We start from the raw sequence: 13498 nt of genomic DNA on the forward strand, positions 1-13498 counted from the left end.
TGTGACAAGACCTCATCTGCTAGACAGCCCACTCTTTGAATGCAAAGAGGACCCATATGCCTTGAGTTTGGCTGTGTCGGACCACAACTGTCACCTCTCCCCTCAGTCCAGATTAGCCAGAGGAGGAAAAGGGCCCCAACTTGGCAGGCTGGTGGGTCTTAGGCTCCTCCAGGGATTCATTTCTAAAGTGATTTCATCTCATTGCGCACTTGTGACTTTTCAAGGCAACTGTGAAGAGCGGGGAATTGGTCACTGGCCTAATACATTGGGAGGGAGGTGTCACTGGCTTTTATGGCCTTACATTGACTGGGATTAGGGATGGGCTGGTGTTGGGATATGTAGGCATCCATAGGTGGCTGAATAAATGGGAAGGTTTCTGTGCGCCAGGGCCCTGATGGACCATACGTACCCTCCACACTCCCTTACACACGTACACAGACTCAAGCCCGGGCACACCAGCACGCATGCACTACCACGCGCCCTGAGCTCCACCCCTGTGCCAATACGCACCCTTCTCTGCATTCTGCTCTCCTGGGAGCTCCCAATTCTACCTCTCCCGTCAGCCTCAGCCCTGGCCCCAACACCACCATCATCTTCCTCACTCCTAACCCCAAATAAAGTTCAGCTTTCCTGCCAGCCCAGGCCTCTCCATATTATAGCTCTTGGACCTGGTCCTTTTGAAAGGAAGGAAGAAAGAAAACAGGAGGAAAAACAGAAAGAAAGAGGGAAACAGAAGAATGAAACTGAACTGAAGGGGCAGTGGTGCCTTGAGCTATCTCACTGCATTACAATGAATATGGACTCTATTAAGCTCCGTTCTGCCTGTTAGTGTTTCCCGGGGCAACACAGCCCCCATATGGCAAGCATGCAGCAGATTAGGGTAGGCCCCTGGGCCTCACTGAAGGCCGGGGGCTTGACTGGCAGTTGAACCCCCTTCCCACCTCCCCCTACTCCTCACACTTGACACTGCCTGTGTTTATCTAAAGCAAGGAGGGGGGGCCATTTGGAAGGTTTTTATCAGTCTCAGAGAGAAAGGGAGGCAGAGTGGGGAGAGGGAGGTTGAGGGAAGAAGGCGGGTGGAGGTGGGGTGGAAAGGGGATAGGCAGGAGGGAAGGCTTCATAAATATTCAAGAGGAGCGGTGAATGGAGAGACAGAAATAAAGCAGATGGAATTCGTGTTAAAGAACAGCACAATCACCCTGTTTTGAGCTCTCCAAAAACAAAAAAAAGAAAGAAAGAAAGAAAAGGGAATGGCCTTCCAGGAGTGTAGGAGCTGCGTTTATCCAATTAGCAGGGTTGTCAAATTGAATTTATATGGAATAGGGCTGGGGGGGATTGAGAATGGAGTGTAGAAGAAAGGAAGTGGTTTTCCTTTTCTCTCTTTTTTTCTCCAGTTTAGCAATAAAGGTTTGTGGGGTTCCCCCCTTTGTCTCTATGGGTGGATTTTTTAAAAAAAAATCTCTTTAAAGAAATGAGGCCACTTTCAGGAACGGGTATGTGTGACAAAGAAATGAGACTCCCCAGTAACTTTTGTCTCAAGTGGTTGAGGTGGGAGAAGACTAGATTTGTCCAGTGGGCAAATCAAGAGACCAGACCTTCCCTTTTCTCAGAGGCAGACGTGGTTTCTCTCTCTCTGGGGGATTCCTCCCCAGAGCCAAGACGCTCTGTCCAGGCTCCTTTCCCCTGGCCTGGACAGTGAGGGTCCCACCTACCTGAGTGGAAATAGACTCTGTCCATGTTTGTTAGAGCTTGTTATAAATTTTGGGTTCAGTGAAAATGAAAAGCCCAGGTTTTGCTAATCTACCCCAATGTCACTTTCATCATATACGCCATTCTCAAAAACCATCAGTTGTTCCCCACTACGCTGTTAATTTCAAACTTTTTTGTAGTCCTCCATAGCATGACACAACCTCAGTTTCCTACCCTGCCTGTTTTCCCTCTTCTAGAATAGTCTCCAAAGCGGGATGCAAGTTTCTAAAGGGAAATATAAGAAATTCCATTGGGACTCTAGAAGAAAATGTTGGAGATTCCCTTAATGTTTATTTCTATCTTAAAAAGGAATAGGAAAAGAAAATTAAGCTTTCCTGCTGTTTAATACCGGGATTGACAGTGGTTACCTTTTAGTCAGTATGTCCGGCTGTGATTTGTCCTAACAGTACCAAGAGATCTCCACTGTGGTGAAGGGCTTGGCAGTAGGGACCTCACTCACTTGTTCATTCACTCTTCAGTTTTCCTGTTCTCAGTTAAGTGGATTTACAGATTATATTATTTAGTTTTAACTAAATTAACTCTCACAAAAGGACAAGTGGCTTAAAGAGATTGCTACAAAGAAACTGTGGGTTGAAGAGTATGCTGATAATCCAAGCACATGCCAACAGGAGGAAAAGGCAGAGCTGGCCCTTTTCAAGCCACATTAGGAAGTAAAAACAATGATAATGGAATCACATCTGATGAGAAGTCAACAAAATAATTAACATTCAAGCAGACTATTTGAAAGAGATTACATTCGTGTCGTTAGTGATCAACGTAATTCTAAATAGGCATTCAGTCTTAAAGTATTAGCTTAATGATATTGTACAACAACCATGATAAACAAGCCCTTAAAATATGGTTTCATTTTTACCTATACTTTTTAAAGTTGTAGTTCAGCAATCCGTGCACTTAATTTATAAGTACACATGCATGTATTGGGGATATTTGCCCAGGATATTTTACTCATAAGGGAGTCAGATCAGAAAAATATGGAGACTACTGTTTCATATCAACCTTCTGTGACAGCCAGATGCTTGATGCACCACTCCCACCAGGTCACTGTCACCTTCCTGAACTGCCCTTGGTCTCCTTACACATGCATATTCCAGATGGCCCAGTTTCAAATCCTATATCCAGAAAACCCTTCCCAAAGACTCAAAATTGAAAATGCTCTCTCTGCTCTCATTTTCTACTTCCCAGGTGTGACTGAATTGGTGATCGGTTAAGGTATCAGAGTAAAGATATTACATGAGAGTGGTTACATGATCCCAAAACTTCAATGGTTTTGTGCAACAAAGGTTTTCTTCTTCTCCTGGCATAAATTGCACTGCCTCCTTCCATCTTGGTAGTTACACCTTCTGAAACCTGTGACGTGTGGTCACTGGGACTGGAGAAGGGAGAACTCTCTTAACTGTGTTGGTTGGAAAGTGACACATGACATGTTCATTGGCCAGGACTAATCACATGACCCTAAGCTCATGCCAGAGGAGGCTGGGAAATGAGCAGCTTATGGATATCTGTTGAGCACTAGCTGCCTTATGTCCCACGTTTTGCTTTAAGCATCTCGGGACTGAATTCATTTTCTATTGCAGTGCTTTGCATGCTATCTTGTGTAGCGGATCACAGTATTTTTTCTTCTCAATAATAACAAAATCAAAATGCACAGTTTTTAAATAGAAAACTCATAGACAAAAGTTGAATAAGAACTAACCTAGACATATGTTTAGAGGCTGGCTAAAGCATGGCTCATACTTAAGAGCCTCAAACCCTTGTTATTCTTCCTTGTTTGACCTCACGGTGGTCTGGGTAGACGCTCCAGATATTAGCCTAGAACTGTGCTGTCCAGTGTGGTAACCATTACCCTTATGTGGCCATTCAAATTAAAAATGCCGTTTCTCAGTCACATTAGCCACACGTCAAGGATTTAATAGCCGCAGGTGGCAAGTGGCTAGTGTTTTGGACAGCACAAATATAGAACATCTTCATCACTGCAGAAAATTCTGTTGAAGGCATTTGTGTGAAAAACAGCAACAGATTGCTCTAGATTAGGATGTAAATGGTAAAAGAATGAAAAGGACCACACAGAGAACGTTACTCTTACAGATAAAGATCCACAGAACGTTATTTTTATGCATAAGAAAGTAAATTCTAAAACATCGCAAATTTAGTTCTCAAAGCAGTTCTAAGCACTTGGTTAACATGACCCCAGGAGCAGTTTGCTGGGAGGTAATGTCAGGGTAGTAGAAAGAGCACTGTGCTAAGAGTCAGACCTGACTTGTCCCCCTAAATCTCCCTTCTTAATTAGCTGGGAGACCTTCTGCAAATCACTTAGTGCTTCTTTCCTCCTTCATAACACTCAGTACCCATTAGGCGTTATTCTAAGCTATTATTTTATTTTCTCTGAGGTTCCCTCCTAATTGAAAATGGTTCCCTTTAATTTGGTCTGTGGGTAAAAGAACAACCTTTTAAGTAAAAATGACCTTTCTTAATTCCTTCTCCCAAGTCTATCCAAATTCACATATTTAGCCCCTTGATAAGTAAATTCACTTGTTTCCCCAATATTTCCCCCAATGCCACTCCTCTTTGCAGAAATACAAGCCTCTTTCCTGAGGCCACGGAGCAGCCAGCACTCAACGCCAGTCACTTTGCATCACCATCTAGGAGCAAAACCTCTCTCTGCCTTCAAAGATAGTTGGGAAAGGTGAATCTTACTCTACAGAATTGGGAACATGCAAAACATGTCATGCGGGGTTGGGTAAAGATTTCTTTTTTCCTGTAGCCAGCCCCTCCCAACCAGTGGAACACAAATTTTGTTCTTGCCCCTGAAAGAATGTTTGTAAAAGTCTCTATAATGTCATCTGCTCGCTCACATGTTCTCTATTCAGCTCTTGGTGATTGGTCATAGGCCCTCCAAAGGGTGTACGTTGTTTTGTCATGGAGGTCTGCCTTCCTGAGAGAGCTGCGGTGGCCCAGGTGATCAGGGATGAGAGGGGCCTCCTGTGCCATTGTTTCACTCTGGCTCTAGCCAGTCAGCAGCCTGCTTGGGAGAAGGTGGAGCCGGCCGTCTCCTGCCCCTGATCAACTCTCCGTTGTTTGTAATTTTCTCACAAAATAAATACTCCGAGGCTATAATTTCTCATACTTGGTCTCAACCTCAGAAGTGTACTCTGTTGTTGTTGTTTTTGGAACATTTGAAAAACATCTGCTTGGAAGAGATTATTTCAGTGGGAACATGTATGTCAGCAGTTAAACTTCTCAGACACATTTTATGTTGTGTGTCCGCATAACCCTCAAAAATAGCAAGTACCTAGGCCTCAATGAGGAATTCATGTCAAGAATTCATTTTCCCTTCTCTCTGCTTTTTGAATTTTTTTTTTTTTTTGGATCTCTCTTTTTCTGAGAAAATGCATAGAAAAATAAGAAGGACCTAGACACACTTTGTGTTGCTGAGAAAAATAACAGGCCTTGCTGTTGCCTTCGCCCAACTTTGAAACTGTACCCTTTTCATTCCACAATGGGACAAGGTTACACTGCAATTAGGTACTCCAGTTAAGCCTTATGTGGCCTTGTTTTTTTTAATCAGTAAAACTAAGTGCTTAGAATCATGTGTCTTTGTAGACGACATTCTCTAGGTAACTTGGTCTAGGAAGTAACTCAGTTTCCCCAGCTGTTAAATAAAATGCATCATAATTACAGTGACCCTCCTCCCCGCCATATTTTTGTCATAGTTCTACTGTTATGTGAAGGAGACCCCACGTGTCCTGCTTTGGGGTCATTAAATGGTACCTACTTACAAGTGTGTGTGGGGATTAATGAGTTAACTCCCTCTTCCCTGTTGGGTACCTGCTTCCTCTGTCTCTCCCTCCCCAGCTACATTCTTTTCTCCTGGTTGCTTTTAAAAGCTGGATGGTGGCTGGCAGCAGTGGTGGGGTCTGTTTCCATTTTGAACCTTATAAATTACCGAGGGTGCAGAAGTAACAGGAATTGTTTCGCTGCTCCTTGTTAAGCAGGAGGGGGTCAGGCTGAATTTCCTCAGTAAAACCTTTGTGGACTTTACAACCCAAACACCTCTGCAGCCACCCTGTTCTCAGATAAGAAACAGTCCTCCTGTCCCTCTTTGTCTCTTGCTTGTCTTTTTTGTTTGTTTGTTTTGTTTTGTTTTTGCCCTTTTTTGCTTTGTATTCATTTTCTGTCTCCAGCAGGCAAGGAACAGGTGCTTGCAATCTCCTTAAGGAGTTGGGGAAACTGCAGCATGTCGTGAACAAGCTGCATTGGGACCAATTATCGTTGGTAATTCATGCAGTATTCTAGATAAATACAATATCTCATTTGAGGGGAAAGTGGAGAACTAAAACAAGTGTCTGGAAAACTGAGAGGGCACCCAAAGCTTGCTTTTTGGCATTGGTTTGTAAACATGTTAATGAACTTTTCCAGTAGAAATCACTGTTAAAACTCCTCACTGTTGTACATCACCCTTATTCCAAGTCTGTTTGTTAAGCACCCACTGGGTGCAAAGCACTGGTAGAAAATGTGTGACAAGGCTGCTATTCTGGTTAAAAATACAGAGCTTTGGAATGAGCCCAACCTGGCTTTCATTCCAGGCCCACAGTTGCGACCTTGAGCAAGTTGCTTAACCTCTGGAACTCAATTTCCTCACCTGTATGATGGGGATAATAGCCCCTGCCTTGCAGGGTTTTTATGAAGATTCAAAGATGGCCACGTGCAAAGAGCTTAGCAGGCCTGCCCCACCCCCACTCCCCATCCCAGCCAGCCTCACGTCCTTTGCAGCTTTCCTTAATTTCACTTTGCTAATGACATGATCATTTGATTTACTAGATTGTCTGAAAAAGAGACAAATCTCTCTCTACACAAAGAGGAATATAGTTTAATGTGTCAGGAAAGAACTTTTGAAAAGTTTCTTCAGAATTTTTCTTTCTAACCTGTTTTAGAAAATGACCCTTGTCGTTACCCAGAGTGATGGAGGAGTCTTGGAGGTCCTCTGGTGTCAAATACACAAGGCAAAGGGAGGGATTAAAAATCAAGGGGAAAAAAGTCTTTCCTGGAAAGCATTCTGAACACCAGTGTGGGGCTGGTCCTCGATCTGGTTTGGAGGGCTGCTTGCTGGGCAGGGCGAATGTGGCCCTCTTGACTAAACAGCTAGGTGAAAAGCCGAAGGGCCAAAGGTACTTGAAAAAGGGACAGGTATAGGCAAACCCCAAGCACTTCTAGCCCAGAGCAAGAGCCCCAGAGCGCAGCCTTCATCCCCTGTCAGGAGCTACGGGGGCAGAAGAGCTGAGGACTGACTTACAAATGACTGTGCCCGTGGCCAGAACTCCAGAGACTGGTGAGCACAGTGCATCGCTCGAGTAGCTTAACTACATCCCCTCATTTTCCAGTGATGACTGGAAGTCTTTGAAAGAGTTGCTGGTTAGACAATCTGGTCCAGAAGAGTTAACATTTTTAATATAGGTAACCCTTCTGGAAATTACTATTATAATAGTTTTGCCAACCATGCCTGATTCAGGAAGATGCATCTACTGTCTAGATCGCGGGCATGTTGCCTTCAATGTTATCTGAAGCTCATTCTAATGCCCCTCCGTCATAAGGGTGTTGACACCTTCCTTATTGGCCGATAAGTACACCAGTGAAAAGCATGGAAGCAGCATCTTGGTTTCAGCTGTGACAGAAGTGTGTGTTAGAGTGTACACTTGCCTCTCTGGGATTTTGATGCAATCTTTTAAGGACTGTAGCTTAAAGGAGACATAAAGAAATAATACCGTGGAAAGGGAGGAGTTAACGTTCTAGGCAGACAGTAAGAAGGTGGCTGATAGCTGAGATGTGTCAACAGGCGCCTGGAAGTGCCTGTGCTGTCTACAGCCCCGAAGGAATGTTGTTCTGAGGTGGAGATACAACATGGACAATTGTCAAGAGTACAAATTTTACAGAGATGGAAAACACCAGAATTCCAGCAGGAGGGGCAGAGAGAAGTGAGAGGCCTTGGCTGATGTGTGACTTTTTCCGTGTTTGTGGTTGTGGGACTAGAGGTTACAGAGGGTAAGTCGATTCCAAGAATGAAAGAGAGTTCGCAGGGATGTAGGTAAAGGGTTGGGGGGACTCGAAACCTGACGTCCTTGGTGAGTCTCTGAGACTTTAGAACTCATTCATTAGTAACGTCCCCTGAAGGAGGGATTCCGGCATTGTAAGGATGGCCTCGCTGTCCACAATAGTCTGGGCCGGCGGCACAGCATGCCATGTGGCCATGGACATCTGGCCTCCTGCAAACAAATGGTAATGATAACTTCATCCTTTCCAGCATCTGTGCTAGACATTCACTGCCCGAGCCCTGGACGTGGTCCCAGGTCTCAGCCTCCCTGTATCCTGCCCCCCACCCCGGCCTCGTCCTGTTGCTGTTTGTGTACTGGGCAAGGCTCTAGCAATCTTAACATCATAAAAATCACCTAGCTCAAGGGGGAGGACAACTTAGAAGAAGCTTCTTTTAGATGAGAAATGGCATGAGAGTGTTCTTTGGTCTTCCAGCAGCATGGCCAGGTGAACACTTTGAGTGTTGCCAGTGAATGTGATGGAAGCAGGGGGTGAGGGGACAAAGGCTGTCGCTACCACAGAGGCGTCCTGGGGCTTCTCACCAGGGCCGTTCCTCTTTCTCTTTCTCACAGCAGAGCATTGCAGAAGCTTGCAGAGTGTCTCTGAGTGACTCTGGTGGCTTATGGGACATTGGCTTCGGACCCTTTATAATACAACTTGCTACGTGGGACGATGATGACTCAGACAGGAAAGAGGCCCGAGGTCACACTTGCCTACTTCCTCTTAGCCACAGCAGGCTGCTTTGCCAACCTGAGTGAGTATTGCCCTCCTCTTTCTCAGCCTATCCCTCTTGGAAGAATGCTTGGCCCTTAATGTCAAATAGAAGCATTGCACATTCAACAAGAATCCTTTCAACAGCCCTTCGTCTTTCAGGATTTCAAAGAACACTTCATTCCCACTGCCTTTAGGGACACACTCAACAATACAAGATAAGGAATGATCTTGACTATATCTTATTGGTTATATGTGGGTATTTTAATCATTTCTAATATATAACAGCGGAGGAAGAGTAATAATAACTGCCTTTTATTGAGCACTTACTATATGAGATTATGGCAGGAAGTTCATGTTGTTTATAAGCTTCACAATAACTCTGTGAGACGAATATCATTGACCCCATTTTACAGATAAGAAACTGAGATCCAAAAAGGCTAACGTCACGTGGCTCAGAAATGGTGGCACTGGGTTTCAGACCCAAGTCTGTCCAGCTCCAAAGCCTCCGCTTTTGCCTTCACCCCATTCTGTCATTCCAGTGTACTTTCTGGGGACACAGACAGGTTGGGGAATGAACCTAAAGACAGTCGAGTTTTTCAGAGAAAGATCAAGTCCTATGGGTTGCTGAGCTCTGACTGGCTGCCTGGGTGCTGTGCTTTTAAAACGGTCATGTTGGTTTGTTGGGGTGTCACTTCATGCCTGCTTCCTTGTTCCCCTCCAGGTGATGTCCCCCAGGTCACCGTCCAGCCTTCTTCCACTGTCCAGAAGCTCGGAGGGACGGTGATCCTGGGCTGCGTGGTGCAGCCCCCGTGGATGAACACCACCTGGCGCCTGGATGGGAAGGAGCTGAACAGTTCGGACGAGGCTTTGGGCATCCTCATCACCCGCGGGACCCTCGTCATCACTGCCCTCAACAACCACACCGTGGGACGGTACCAGTGTGTGGCCCGGATGCCTGCAGGGGCCGTGGCCAGCGTGCCAGCCACTGTGACACTAGCCAGTGAGTGCCATTCCCGTGCTCCTCTGCCATGGTGCCATCTCTGTTCCTTTCTCCCATTCTGTCTCCCCTGCCATTCATACCGCCTGTCATTAATCTTACCACGAAAGAGGCCTCAGCCATTGAATTTTTAAATTGGAGTGTGGTAGCTGCCCAGCAGTCCCCCATGACAGGGGCCATGTGCCGTTGTGAAGCCACTCTCTGAGCAGGGGACATGAAGTGTCCAGGGTGAGTGTCTAGAAAGAGGAGCACTTGATGTGGTTGAACTGTTTCTGGGCCCCACGGCTGCGCCATGCAATGCCTTTCTGTTAGGTTGGTGCAAAAGTAATGGCAGTTTTTGCAATTATTTTTAACCTTTTAAACCGCCATTACTTTTGCACCAACCTAATCTTTGGTCGCTCTGTGGTTTTAGGTGTGGTCGTACCAACTGCTCACTGTCCCCTCTATCGTCCACACTCCATCCTCACTCACAAAGGTCGGGGTGGAGCAGTCACAGGACTCTGTGTGGTCTGAACAGAGCCTACCCCTCCCACACTTGGATTCCTACCTCTCTGTGAGGGGCAAGCAGATTCCAAATGCCTGGTATATAAACAGTCAAACACAATGAAGAAGAAACTGTGACAAAGAGCTAAAGAAAAGAGAGAAGAAGAAGAGATTAGGTGACAGTTTGGTCCAAGGAGGCTGCCAGGAGAAGATTTCATATTACTCTTAATACTATGTAATTACCACTTGGGTCTACTAGGAGACAACACACACGGTATGTGATTTTCTACCCATTGTACATATGGAAAATAAGACTTGACTGATTAAATAAACTTCCGGAGGCTGGAGAGCAGCCCCAGTACCCATTCTTATAGGCTGAGTCTATAGCTGGCAAACATTAAGGATTGCCCCCCTTTTTTGGAGCCTGAAGTGTAGGGAATAGGGAAACTTACTGAGACGGTAGGGGTATTTGTTCCCCAAAGCTTGTTCCCCCGTGACTTAGCAGTGTCCCCTACTCCCTGACAGCCCTGCTGTGGATTTCCATGTCGCCACATCATCTCCTTCCTGTGTGAGGTGTGAGTCCTGGGAGGAGAGTGGTGAGAGATGGGAAAGGAGAAAAGACCCTTCTCTGCCCTCTGGTCCCTAGATCCCAGGAAGGACTTCACTACATGGAGAATAGAGACTAGAACAGTGGCTGCCCACATTATTTCTGTTTTCTTCAGAAAGAATCAAGCAGCCTTGCCTTTATTCTCAGAGAAGGGAAGCGGGCAGGGTGGGTCCCCAGCCAAATCCCTAGGGTGCCAGACAGAGCCTGGACTGCATCTTGGAGCCCCCACCCCACCCCCCGGCTTATGGAGCTATTCTCCTTTGTGGCAGAAGGAGCACCCATTGAGCCTAAGTGCCCAGCCTCTGGGAAGCAGGCTACCAGTGCTCGGTAATGGGCCCTCCCCTCCAGCTGTGCTTGTAGGGTGGGAGAGGGGGCTGGGAGACCTGGGTGAGGAAGGGTCATCTCATCATAACAAGAAGGGGTGAGGTCACAGCTACACTTCCTACCATCATACTCTTATGTTCTTTACATTAGAATTAAAATGACGTTATAGAACGTTTAGAATATACAGAAAATAATGTCTCTCCTAAGCCCACCATCGTCACACAACCACCATTATCATTTTGGAGTATACGAACCCTCCCAGTCTTTACCTATGCCCACGTTTTCACACCGTTGTGGTGATACTACTGACCACAGTTTCTGCCCTTATTCTCTCTCCTCTGGCACTGTACGATATGCCATTTCCACTGGCCCTATGACCATATTTACTTTTTCTTTTTCATGGAGTATAAACGGCATCCAGTAAAGTACGTAAAGTACGCTAATGTTAAGTGAAAAGGCTGACGCAGTTGTCATGCACATGTGTACATACCGTGTAGCCATCACTCCTGTAGGTTCCCTTATGCCCCAGCCCCTACCAAGCAGGATCATCAGCACGAAGCGCCCTGGAATGTCCCCTGAGTGTCTCAGCCATAACGTACTGAACCCTTTTCCTATTGCTGGACAATTAGGTCACTTCCTGTTGTTCATTATTACAAATAAAATATGCTTTTTAGCAACATTTGTGCCTTTAAAGGGTACGGCTGCTCATCTAGGAGGGAGAGTTCATCTGCAAGTGGTCAGCACGTGTCTGTGAAGGCTCAAAAAGCGCCATAACCATTCATTTGGCCTAATTAGAAGCCAGGCTGAACCTTTTATTGTTTGGAGGAAGGGAGAATTGGAGAGGAGAAGATTTACTTTGGAGCCCTCCTTCTACTTCAAGGTGTATCTGTGTGAGGAGAGACAATTTATAGCTTTATTTTTAAAAAATTCCTGGCCACTTCTTTTCTCTGGTGCTTGAAGGGATCTGCAGTTGGCAGTGAGGACAAAGGGAAGGGTTTGGTTACAACCCAAGAAGCACAGGGAGAGAAGAAGGGGCTTTTGCAGAAGCCAACTGAGTCTTGTTTGAAAGCCAAGAACTACTGGCTTGTCATTTAGGCATGAATCAGAAGTGCCATGTTTGGGCCTGGTAGAAGGATGGGGAAGTTCTGGACATTGAGAGAGCAGGCTTGGAGGGGGTTGTGTCGTGGAGAACAGGGAGTTGGTGGAGTGGAACTGCAGCCTCCTAAATTTGGAGGAGGCAGTGGGAAGGCGGGAGAGGCGGGGAAAAAGGGGTGCTGTCTTTGGGTTAATGCCATGGGGGATTTGGCCCAGACTCAGCAGTTAGATTAAGTTTCCGAAAGCACATTCCTGAGCAGAATGGGGGCTGTGTTTTGCTGGTTGGCTGGTGTACGAGGGAGGCTGAGTGGTAGAAGGGATTAGTAAAGGCCTGGTCTGCATTTAGAGGCAAGGCTGGGCAGCGGCGTGCTGGCGTGCACGCACGCACACCCACACTCAGCATTTGAGACTTTCTTTTCCTCTGGCCTCTTCTGCGTATGTTCAGATGTTCCTCCTCAGACAAAGCAGTTGCTGTGTGGCCCACCTGGCAAGACTCTGCCTCCTGCATTTTAGTGAACCTTCTAGAGATCGCTGGGAGATTTCAATGACGGGGGCTGAGACCTGGCTTGAGGATTCAGGATGTGGAGGAGGCCTCTAGCAGAGCTTTCCTGTTCAGACCTCTTTTACTCTGAAGCTGCAGGATAGGGGTTGCCCTTGGACTTCACATCAGCTTCTGTTCTTCGGGTAAAATGGAACCAGCCGAAGAGTCTCCCCTGTGCTCACCTACCCTCTACGCCAGGTTGTCCTGGCCATGTGGATAACGGCTGTCTTCACTCTGGAGAGATGCCCGTCTCACTCACCCCTGTGGAGAGTTTTTTTTTTTTTCTTCCTGTTGAGCTTAAACTTTGTGGTTAATCTCTCTTGCTACAAATGCCTCACTTCAGACCACCTTGTCTAACTCTTGCTTTTTGAAATGCTTTTGACTTTGATATCCTTTTTTCCTCTTACCTTTCTTTTCACACACTTTATAGTAGGAGGCCAACCACTTGACTTGGCTCAAATATTCCCACTGTGTGCACTGGAACCAACAGAAGACATTGCCAGTGGACCGTATTTCTTCTTCCTGGACCCCGATTCAGCCTTAGAATTGTTCTCCCACAGCATAGCAAGTAATCGCAACCAGTCACCAGAGCTGGCCTACAACATGAAAGCTGTTTTCTACCCCTTTCCTCTAATAATCTACCATTCAAATAATTACTCCTACATAATTCTTCATTTTTAACTTTTTTTCAATTTTTTTAATTCTTTAATTCTCCCAACTATCCTAGTATACCTAGGCCCCAGTCGAGGTTAGAAATAAAATAGGTGGTAACTGGGTAATAATTCTATATCTGGGAATTTTAGTCCTCAAGCTAATGTGATGTCTTAAGCTGATGCTGGTTTAATTGAGAGCGGATCTTTAATCCCTCCATAAGACATTTAAG

At 45.9% G+C, this 13498-nt stretch overlaps 1 protein-coding gene across 9 annotated transcripts in view; it reads left to right on the forward strand.

Moving 5' to 3' along the window:
• Positions 1-13498, forward strand: part of BOC (BOC cell adhesion associated, oncogene regulated) — a 75230-nt gene that overhangs the window by 30002 nt on the left and 31730 nt on the right. For 7 of the 9 annotated variants that reach the window (XM_033126798.1, XM_033126747.1, XM_033126738.1 and 4 more), the window contains 2 exons: positions 8427-8608; positions 9290-9568. In XM_033126798.1, the coding sequence (XP_032982689.1) occupies positions 8527-8608; positions 9290-9568 (361 nt within the window). In that variant the 5' untranslated portion in view covers positions 8427-8526. The remainder of the gene's footprint in view (positions 1-8426; positions 8609-9289; positions 9569-13498) is intronic. The other 2 variants (XM_033126753.1, XM_033126773.1) reach the window with 1 other exon arrangement.

The sequence above is a fragment of the Rhinolophus ferrumequinum genome, chromosome 2 (genome assembly GCF_004115265.2).
Source record: "Rhinolophus ferrumequinum isolate MPI-CBG mRhiFer1 chromosome 2, mRhiFer1_v1.p, whole genome shotgun sequence".
Classification (NCBI taxonomy): Eukaryota; Metazoa; Chordata; class Mammalia; order Chiroptera; family Rhinolophidae; genus Rhinolophus; species Rhinolophus ferrumequinum.